This window comes from Pezoporus wallicus, unplaced genomic scaffold (assembly GCF_028554395.1).
Source record: "Pezoporus wallicus isolate ANWC-B61680 ecotype Strahan unplaced genomic scaffold, APGP_CSIRO_Pwel_v1 scaffold_11491, whole genome shotgun sequence".
NCBI classification, from domain to species: Eukaryota; Metazoa; Chordata; class Aves; order Psittaciformes; family Psittacidae; genus Pezoporus; species Pezoporus wallicus.
In genome coordinates this window covers 3,644,728-3,655,253 of record NW_026642649.1, presented here as the reverse complement: position 1 = coordinate 3,655,253, position 10,526 = coordinate 3,644,728, and the positions used below count along the sequence as shown (strand labels likewise).

Sequence of the window (10,526 nt, the reverse complement as noted above, 5' to 3'; positions counted from 1 at the left end):
TTTTACAATGTGGATTTCTTCCTGTGTTAACTATGCTGGCACTGCAGATTGCCTATTTATTTGGTCAAGTGTGTGTGTTTTAAGTGCGTACTATTATACTGCTTGGACCGCTATTACATTCACTATAATGTTGTATCTGGCTCAGTTTTCTGTAGCATATAGCAAACCATGTGCCAGCTAAAAGTGCCTTTTAATTGTTTCATGTATTTTCATGCTTGTAATTTTTAATAGAGAAATATGTATTCCTAAATCTCTGGCAAGTCACTGGGAACCATGCATTTCAAAGTGTACTGGGTCATTTTAATGCCATTTGAGAATGAAAGAGACTCCTGCAATACTGGTATCTGTTTTTCTCAGGTAACTGAATTGCCACAGTGCGTTTTGATCAGAGTAGTCCAGTTGTGCCTTTGTCTGCTCAGTGTTTCTCACTTCTATTGAAAAGGAGTAAGTGTAAGAGCAATTCAGGGCTGTCTCACCCCTCTGGCTCGGTTTCTGCAGTTGCTTAGATGGACATTCTCCTTCTAACCAACAGAAGAAAACATAATGGAGGTCAGGCTTGTGTTCACAGCATCTTCATCTTTGAAGGAAGAACACAATGCTTGTTAGCTGGTGGTTTTATTTGTTGTATTTTAACTCATCGTCCGGTACGGCAGTATGAACCTTAGTTTATGGTTGTTTTCAGTCTAAGGTTGACTTTCACTGTGCTCATTTTTGGTATGGTTAGAGTTAAGAGTGCAGGCACTAATCCCAGTTTGCTTTTCATTACGTTGTGACTTAGGTTTATTTTTAATAAATATATAAAACACAATGATACCGCCAGCTGGAATAAGTAGCGCATGTCTCAGGTGTGTGTGTGTAAACTCAGCCTTGGGTGTTTTGATGCTTGACTGTCGGTAGCTGCACCATTGACAATGCAAGGTACTGCTTACTGTGTGCGTCCTTTTTCTCCCATAGCCAGTGACCTGCTATTAATTGCTGGTTTTAGAGGCATGTGTTTAGATTACTGGGAAGAAGGGGTTTAAGATACTGGAAGCTTTCATTTAAAGATAAATGGTTCAGTGGCTTCTTGGCAGGGTCGCGATGCCAGTAATTCATTCAACTGACATGCACAATTGAATTCCAAATTAATTTCCTTTCAGGGATAATAGCATAAAAGTGCATTTTATGATCAGTCCTTCAGCTCAACAGTGACCCTTATGAGAATGTGAACGTGAAGCCCTTTTTTGTTCATACCACAGCACGTCGTGCCCGGTATAGAAACTGGAGGGAGGTTGTCCAGGAGCCACCGATGGCTGCTTGGGATGGGCTCAGTGGGTCGTGAGCGGTTGTGTTGTGCATCACTTGTCTGTCTTGGGTTTTATTCCTCTCTCTAGCTTTCCTTATTTCCTATATTTCAGTTATTACACTGCTCTTACCTCAACCCATGCGTTTTATCTTTTCCAGTTCTCCTCATCCTGCCAAGGGGGGTGTGAACATGTGTGTAAGCCAATAGCTGCATGGTACTTAGTTACCAGCTGGGGTTAAACCACAAAAGTATGTTTGCCCTTTATTCGTTTCCTTAAGTTAATGAGAGTTTATTTCATAAGTGTTAAACCCTAAAAAGTAAGCAAAGGCATAATGAAACCATCTAGTATGGTTGGTTGGTGAGCATTTTATAGCTTATTCTTGCAGAGCAAATAAAAGGCAGCAAGCCTTAGATCTTCTTCCCTGATTTCTTTTCTTTGGATGAACAGAGAGTAAGTTTCTAAATATCTTAAACCAGCTGGCAACGCAGATGATTTCATGCCTATGTCTGATATCCCTGAAGACAATTCAGTGTTTTTCCTTCCCAGTGAAGGAAAGACTCAAAGACTCAAAACAAGCTTTTGGCTCGTGAGTCCCAAATTCTCACCCACTTTTGCCTATCTGGCCCTTTTACTGAAGCCCAAAGCAAGCTGGCTGCTAGCTGGGTGCTGAGGTGTGTTAACAGTGTGCTGCTGTGGCCCTTGCTCTGAGGGATGCTTCAGAAAGGAATTATTGATGGTAAACCACAGCAATGACCTACAGCAAAGAGCCTTGGAAACCTTCTGGATTAGGGTCCAGATTAAACTTTGGCAAAGGGCTGACCTCTTGTGCAAAACAGACCTAATTCCATGTGCAGTTCTGCAGCACTTGAACTGTCCCAGCCTGCTTTGGAGCACTGCCCTCCTCATGTATGGTCTCTCCCCTGCAGGATGCTGAGGAGGAGGATGAGGAGGGGTAAGCCATCACCACCTTAGGGAGGGAAGGAGTGGGATGCTCTGCTTGTTGTGGAGGAGGTGGGACGCAGCCTGGGACCCAAGATGCCACCTCCCCCAGCACTGCTACCACTGCCAAGCAGGGGTGAGGGAAGGCCCTTATGGGGTGGCTTGTATTTCAGTATGAAATTCCCCAACAGCAAAGGGAGAGGAGGAAGGGAATCTTATTTTCCTATGTGTATCCCATATGTATGGCATGTGACGAGGATGCTAACAGTGAAGTGGGGTTATCCTACAAACCATCTCACAGGGGAGGAGGCTCTCACTTTCTGCTTTCCCCCTCTGCCTTCGATATCTCCGACCTCCTGACAGATCCCTGGAGCTGCTCTGAAGGGAAATGCAAGGAGAAAAAAGCACTCCAACCACACTGACTCAACTCCATTCCTTCAGCAAGCTCTATATGTATCTTTATTTTATAGTCATTCGAACAGCGGAGAGGTTGGCAATAGTGACAGCCTTGGAAGTGTGCACTCTGCGTTTGTGTGTCTGTTTTGATCCCTCCAGCTTGGCTCCCACTTGATGTCTTGGAAGACCCACCATCGAGCTGCTTTTACACAAAGCAGCAAATGGAAATACCTCTCCCATGGGCTCCCCAAAAGCATCATGCCTCAACACCCCCAGCTTGGACTGGAGGGGTAATACCAAGCACAGGACTGCAAAGAACCACTGCTGCCTTCCAGCCAACAGCCCTCAAAGCTTCATTACACTGCTGGGGTAGCCTTCACCTCTTTCCCATCATTGCTGGTTCTTTGGTTTTTATTGTCTTTAACCTTCTTCTCAGCAAAAAATTGCCTTCAGATTTATATTTGCTAAGGACTGTGCATGGCCCAACGAAGACTGGAATATTTCAGCTGGGTTTCCATCACTTAAAGGGGTCAGATGATTCCTAAAGCTGGTAAAGCAAGTTGTCTTGGAGTTTGTTTTCAATACACAGTTGTTTTTCATAAGGCAGAGTATTCCCTAATAGCATTAAGTTTCTGTTATTTACGTAATGCTTTCATCTTCCATTTCCATTAATATATTTGACTGACTATGCTGCAAGTCATCACTGCTTCCCCCATGGTGCTGGAGTGTAAATAAAGCTTCCAATGGGTTTTTTTTAAGGATCTGGCAGTGGGTCTCGCTCTCCCATGGGAATCAGTGAAACTGGCTTCTGGCTGATGAGAAAAGGACCAGGAAAGCAGGGAATGCTTCTGGAAACACCCACCTTCTCACTAAGTCAATGTCTGGTAAGTAATGAATGAATTAGTGGTACCATGCCTGGTACTTGCTATTTCATTCATGCACATAACTGGACTAGTCAGACAACCCATTGAGCAGCTGCTACTCAGCCGATAAGCCCAATTGTATCTCTCAATGCAAAACAGGAGTAACTCCCTCTGCTTGTTAAGACAGGACCTCCATCCCCAGGAGCCTGAATTGTGGCACTGTGAGGAGGAACACGGAGCTCCCACGGGTTTCTGCCAGGGCTTATGGGGAACCAAACCAAGAGAAGAAGGCAGGAACTAGCCATGCTGGTGTCCCAACAAAGCTCAGCAAGATGGGAAAGAGTGACAGCCTTGGCTGGTTGCTGGACTGCTGCACTGGTTCTTTGCCAAAGCAACCAAGCCTCTATAGTCCTAATACATTCCCTGTGTAAAAAAATATATCTATAGATTGTGCCTTAGGAAGAACGCTGCAGCTGCTAACGGGGCTGGATGTGGCCAAGTGAAATGCTCTAACGCTCTCTAATGCCACATGGAGCTGTGACAACTCTCTTTGCAAAGAGTGGCTCTACTCAAACCTGTGTGCGCACACACATAGATGTACACACACACACACACACATACCTACAGCTTTATAATCCCAGGGGGAAGACCTGTGTTGTGGGGGGACCCCCGCAGCTACACGATCATGAACTGGCAGACATAGGGCAGCTGCTCTTTGCACCTCTTGTCGAACCACTTCCCGATGGCAGCTCCCGACAAGGCCGCGCAGTTTTCCAGCTTGCCGCCGTCGGGCTGGGTGGTGATTTCAGTCTCCCAGTTCTTGTAGCGGATGGGGCCACCCGTCATGTCGACCCACTTGCCCTCCACGGCCATGTCGTTGAGGCCCAGCCAGATCTCGGCCTCGGAGCCGATGCTCTTGCGCATGTAGTCGTAGAGCGCATCGTTCTCCTCGCCGCCCTGCGGGGTGCTGAGCGTGCCGCCCTGCGAGATGCAGTTCTCGCTGGCCTCATGGTAGGTCTTGGTCTCCGGGAATGCAAGGAAGCATTTTAGGTGGATTTTGGTGCCTTTCAGGCAAACTGAGAGGTCATGGCACAAACAGAGCAAAAAAGAAGACAGAAAAGGGAATTGGGGTTAAAACCAGTGCAGGGAAGAGGCAGCAGCATCGAATGCAGTGGCCAAACTACAGAGCTCATTTCTTAGGCTGCGCAGTGACCCTTGGCAGCACAGAGCCCCAGGGCCCTGTTGCTTCTTTGCAGGACACAGCTACCAGAGATGAGGCTCTTCATCAGGGACTGTAGTGACAGGACAAGGGGTGATGGGTTCAAACTGAAACAGGGGGAGTTCAGGTTAGATCTAAGGCAGAAGTTCTTCCCTGTGAGGATGCTGAGGCGCTGGCACAGGGTGCCCAGAGAAGCTGTGGCTGCCCCATCCCTGGCAGTGTTCAAGGCCAGGCTGGATGGGGCTTGGAGCAACCTGCTCTAGTGGAAGGTGTCCCTGTCCATTTCAGGGGGTTGGAACTGGGTGAGCTTTAAGGTCCCTTCCAACCCAAACCAATCTGGGATTCTGTGATTCTATGAACTGTTGGGGATGTGCCCTCCCTGTCTGCAAACCACTGGGATAAATAGAACTTGAGGTGCCCCTTCCACCCTCCTGGGCTCTGCCAGAGCAGAGGCACAGCCTGGTCCTCCTGCCCTGGCCATGGTCCTCCCCAGCTTTCTCTGATGTGTTTGTTGGATGCATGGTGTGTGATGGGTGCTGCTGAGGGTTTGGGGAACAAGTCTGTAATGCCAGTTACATCACCTTAAGTAGGCAAGATGAAGAAAGTGTCTTTTTCAATAAGCTTTGCTCAGCAGCATTGTGCTTGCATCGCTTGAGGCCTTCAGAGGGAATTTCTGCTTGCCTCTGACTTTACTGTTAGGGGTAGCAATTTGTTTTGCTTTTCTTTCAAGCTCTAAACCTTGGCAGTGCAAGGTACTGTGGCCAAACAAGAACTAATCAGAGCCACCCATTAATATCCAAACCGACTTCATCTTAATGAATATGAGCTCGGAACTAAAGCCTTGATTTTGCTTGTGTTGCTTTTCTTTAAAGGAGAAAATTCTCCTTAACTTGCATTTTCATCTCATTTCTGTTTTGTGCTCTGCAAGTCCTTCTCCTACTGATGTCGGTGGTGTTCATAGAAAGCAGCTGTGGAGCATGGCTGGAAGATGGACATTCTGGGACTCTCCTCTGTACATGTTCAATGAAGCACAGGGGGATTGAGCTCCAGTGAGCAATACCTTGGTATATATAAGAGACCAGGTCACCATTGCACTGGGGTCAGACAAAAAAGCAAGCTACATTTGACTAAAGCACAGACTAATCCATTACTCATCCCTCTAACTCATAAAAGAAAATGAACATCTAGATTAGTGTCATCGGAGTGCCACAGCTTTACAAATGGTAAGCTCTAGAACATCAAGAGGGGGGACTACATGCCATTAACTGCCTGAGGGGTTTCATCTGCCTGGAGAAACTGCATTTTGATACCCCAACGTCTCCCTGTGATGGACTCCATGTCCATCTTCACATCTTGGGTGTCTGGGCATCTCTTGTCAGAATGTGTGGAGTAATTGTAGCCACCTTATAAGCAGCTCCTCTCTCGAAGCAAAAGCCATGCCTTCTTCAGCAAGTCCTTTACCTGTCTGGAGAGCTTGCTTTTCCTTCAGTAGAGCAACCTCCTGAGAGATGTTGTCAATCATGGCCTTCAGGTCTTCAATCATTTTGAGGCTCACAACATCTGGTGGGGAAATCAAGGGAGGAACATAAATATTGGTCGCATGCCCAGGGGAGCACCAAAGCTGTTCCTATCATCACCACCTTCTCTGCCTGCAGAGAACGACAAACAAAAGGAATCCACACTGTCAACACCCAGGTCCCCTTGCACATCCATCAGAGGGATCTTCACGTGCTCTCTAGCCTGGTTCCACCATCAACCCAGTGTTCCCAGTTTGGGTTTCAGGGCTTTGCACGCCATGGAGCTTCCTACCACAGAGGTGTTCCTTAGGCTGCTGCTCTGGTGGCACACACACGAGCATCACAAGGTGCAGGCTCATCTCTGGAGCTCCTGTGTATGGCACTTGCCTGGGGTGCTGACCTAATGGTGCTGCCACGTGTGCATCTTTTGTGGGGAACTTAAAGCTGATGATGAACAGCTCCTTGGCCAGCTGCAGCCTGCTAAAGCCCATGTCTTGCTAGGTATGTTGCCTTTGCAGTGGACCTAAGCAGCTATTAATCACTACTTGGATTTTTCCTGTCTAGGAGCAAAAGGTGGTGGGACAGCAGATGTTGAGGCAGAGGCACCAAGCCAGGCAAGTGGGGAAGCAGCTTGGATGGTGACCAAACCTACCAGCTCGAAGACTACATGGGTATGAAAAGCCAGACACATCAGGAGGAGGGCATTGAGCTGCTTTACTTATTGCTTCATTAACTTCAATAGGTTCACTTAACACTGAGGCACTAGTTATTATCCTTCTGCCTTTGATGAAAACACTGTGGGAAACAGCTGATTAAAGCCATTTGTTGTGGGGTTTTTTCTCATGCAAACCTGTCTTGCAGCAGAACAAATGCCACTTTTAGGTTTAAGTAACATCCAAGGGCCACAGCAGGACACTGCCAAAGAATCTTGCTCTTTATGTTGTTCCAGCTGGGTTTGCTGGTGGGTTCCCATCAAGGTGACACATCTCCTTGGTAACACACCCATATATATATATATATATATATATATATACACACACCCATATGTATTATACCACCTCGTGTCCAAATCCTGGGCCACAAGATGCTCCTACAGCAGCACGTTCAGCAGGACATCACAGGGAGACTGGTGAATTTGCACTCCAGCTACAAAGGAGCACTGTGGCTACATCAACAGACACCGAGTTCCCTATTTTATTGCCAGAGGGTTTTGTTCTCTGCCCTCTCATTTCCTTGAGGCTCTCCTCCCTGAAGCAAGGCTTTTTACAGCTTGGGTCTGTGGAAGGTGTCCCTGCCCATGGCAAGGGGTTGGAACTGGATGAGCTTTAAGGTCCCTTCAACCCAAACCAGTCTGGGATTCCATGATTTTCAGGGAAGAGCACCCACTACAAGGTTACACCAAAATTCTGGGCAGCATCAGGAGTGGAGCCCAAATCGGTCCCTATCCACTGATTTAAGCATCCAGACTCCCAATTTCCATCTCCATTTACCTTCAAAACACATGTGAGAGCTACACAGAGATGTTCCCTCCTTGTGTCCCCAGCACCTCACTGCAGCTCAGACCAAGGCCTGTGCCCCCATGTGGAGGGGTGCCATTGCCCACCTCCCCTGAGCACCCCTGTGGGCAAGTCCCACTTGCCCCCCAAGACACTGGGGTTCAGGGGTTGTTTCCTGAATCACTGCGCCTGGAGAAATCACTGGGGAGCAATTTAAGGGGGACCCCCCCCCCCAACCAGCAGGCCAAGTGAATGTGCTGTATCAGCGTTTTCTACATGCTATGGTTTGGCTTTTTCGTGTTGAAACAGCAGCATTTTCATCCTGAAGCAGATCCAAATGTAAGCAATAATTACCAAAAAAAGAAAAGAAGAAGAAAAAAGGAAAAATGCAGATAAAGAAATGAAAAGCTTGGCTTGAATCAGCGTTTTCTAACATTTATGGTTTGGCTGCACAGATTAAAAAGAAAGGAAACCAGCCAAACACCCCAACCCTCCAGTGGCTTCACCCTGCCTGAACCTCCCTGGGAAAGAGCAAGGGGTGAGCTGGGATAGGATCAGCCTCACCCCTGCAGCGGGTGGGCATCTGCAGGCTTGGATGTGGCAAGTGGATGGAGACAAAGAGGAGCCTTACAGGGGAGTTTTAGCCCTTTCCTCCCTCTTATCCCACCCCCTGGCATGGGCAAAAGTCCGAAGAATGTTAGCCAAGGGTCGCTGGAAGTTTCCAGTAAAGGCAGTGCAGCTGATGTGGCTGCCCAAAACATGCCAAGTTGTTGGGTGTTTTCCTTTTCCCCACAGAAAACTTGACTTTGAAAAGGAGCTCTGAAGCTCCCACTAAAAGCTGCCAGCAGAGGACTGGATTTTCGGGACAGCCCCCGCAAATGGTTTTAAATCAGAGCCCGATTTTCCTGTCAAAAAGGTGATTTTTCTCCCACCTTCTTGTCACCAGGGAGAAAACCAGGACTTCTCTAAGTAATCTATCTCTCTCCTGGTGCCTCCAGTGAGTTCCATGCACTTTTGTGCCCAGTATGAACCCACAGGGGTATTTTTTGCTCTAGAGAACAACCACAGACTAAAGATCTAGAATAAGCAGCTATGCCATGATTCCCTAGAGAAATCTAATGGGAGAGAAAGGAAAAACTTCTCAAGGATCCAAGAGCTATGATGAAAACAGCCCCTGGGTGAGCAGAGAGCAGCCAGGCCAAGCAAATTCCTGGGATGCTTCTCCCTTGCTCCCTGCTTCATTCCAAGCAGGAAAGTGCTTGCCAGAAGTGGTCCAACTCAGACACATCAGGCAGGTTCTCACGCCACTGGGATGGACACAGGCTGCTTCCTTACCTGCCTTCTAGGATTCATATGCATTGAGCTGGAAGGAGGAAGGGTGGGACAGTGGCAAAAGAGGAGAGGAGAAGGAAAAACCAAACATACAAGGGAAAAGAAAACTTCAGCATCTTTTCATGTCTGTTGCCCTCTGGTAAGCTTGAGAGGTTGGAGCTTGTGTACGGCTTGACATGCACCAGGGGTAAGCGTTTAAAAACCAAGATCCATGTTGCTGTTTAAGGGATTCTGTATGATCTGCCTACTCCTGTCTCCAAACCTACAACAGTTTTCTGTCATCTGCCACTTGGTTCTGAAAACAAATGAATGAGGGTTCGGGGGTGTAGAAATGGAGAGTTTAATAGAGGACAAGTTTGGGGAGAAGCACAGTTAACATGGAAAAGGTGTTGCCCTCTGAAATTCAGACCAAGCCGTCCCACCACTTATTTAAGGGAGGAACTCACCCAAAATATTTCACTGTTACAGAAGAGCTTCACAATCATTCGACAGGGGGGAAAAATAACTGTTAGGGTTTTAGCTGCTTACTTGAAAGCTTCATTAAAGCACTGTCAAATCCCCAAACACCGGAGCCAACAGCATCCCCCCAAGCCCCGCAAGGTTTCCCACAGGGCACATGCCAAAGCTCCTTTACCTTTCTTGGAAGCTGCTGGTTTCTGCCGGGCTTTCCCGTTTTGCTGGCTGGAGATGTGGGCAAGGGAGAGGAGGCAGAGGAGCAGGCAGGCTCCCCGCAGCGCCATGCCGAGCAGGGCTGCAGTGGCTCTGCTCTGCCCTCACACAGCCGGCTTGGATCCCAAAGCACTGTCCCAGAGAGCCGCCCGCTGAGCTCCAGCCAGAGGCAGCCTCCCGGCCCCGGGGGGGGGGCTCAGCGGCTCCAGCCAAGGCTGGGAACATCCCAGAGGGGTTGTGTTTCTCTAGCACATTGCTCGGGTTTGCTTAGAAATAAAAGGGAATGAATACACTGAGAGTCTGCTAAGCTAAACATAAAGAAAGGCTGGGTGGAAGTAGAGCTGGAATGATTTCCTATGGCTTTTCAGTGAAATAGAATGAGTTTGGGAATTGGAGTCACCATCCCTGGAAGTGCTCACAAACTATATAAATGAGGCCCTCAGTGACATGGGTTAGTGGTGGCCTTGGCAGTGATGGGATAAGGGTCATGATCTTAAGGGTCTCTTCTGACCTGGTCGAGTCTATGATTCTATGCGTCACAACATGAAGTGTGAAATGGTGTTTGGGTGGCCAAGGAGCAGAGAGGGGCCCAGGCAGCCTTGCAAGGGATGCTGCCTGCAGGAATGCTGCCTGCAAGGGATGCTGCCAGTGTAACAGGGGCAGAGGCAGCACATAGGAGGATGCAAGGCCCTGCATGGAGATTCCCAGTTTAACCCCACTGCAAGGGGCTGCTTTGGTCCCCCCAGCCTGTGTGCAGCCACAGGGAGAGCAGAATGGGGAGAATGGGTTCCACAAAAAGCCACTGTCCC

The 10,526-nt window shown here is 48.2% G+C and overlaps 2 protein-coding genes across 6 annotated transcripts in view; one reads left to right on the top strand and one right to left on the bottom strand.

Moving 5' to 3' along the window:
- The window catches only part of MYRIP (myosin VIIA and Rab interacting protein), a 333,617-nt gene extending 333,218 nt beyond the window's left edge, over positions 1-399 (top strand). For all 5 annotated transcript variants that reach the window (XM_057431592.1, XM_057431590.1, XM_057431591.1 and 2 more), the window contains one exon: positions 390-399. The gene's annotated coding sequence lies outside the window, so the exon portion shown is untranslated. The remainder of the gene's footprint in view (positions 1-389) is intronic.
- Positions 400-2,648: 2,249 nt separating this feature from the next.
- Positions 2,649-10,001, bottom strand: CLEC3B (C-type lectin domain family 3 member B). Its single transcript, XM_057431469.1, has 3 exons — positions 9,683-10,001; positions 6,165-6,263; positions 2,649-4,560 (listed from the first exon to the last, which is right to left on the bottom strand). Exons 1-3 carry the CDS (start codon positions 9,786-9,788, stop codon positions 4,160-4,162), a joined length of 606 nt encoding a protein of 201 aa, XP_057287452.1. The 5' UTR covers positions 9,789-10,001; the 3' UTR covers positions 2,649-4,159.
- Between the last annotated feature and the right edge of the window lie 525 nt (positions 10,002-10,526).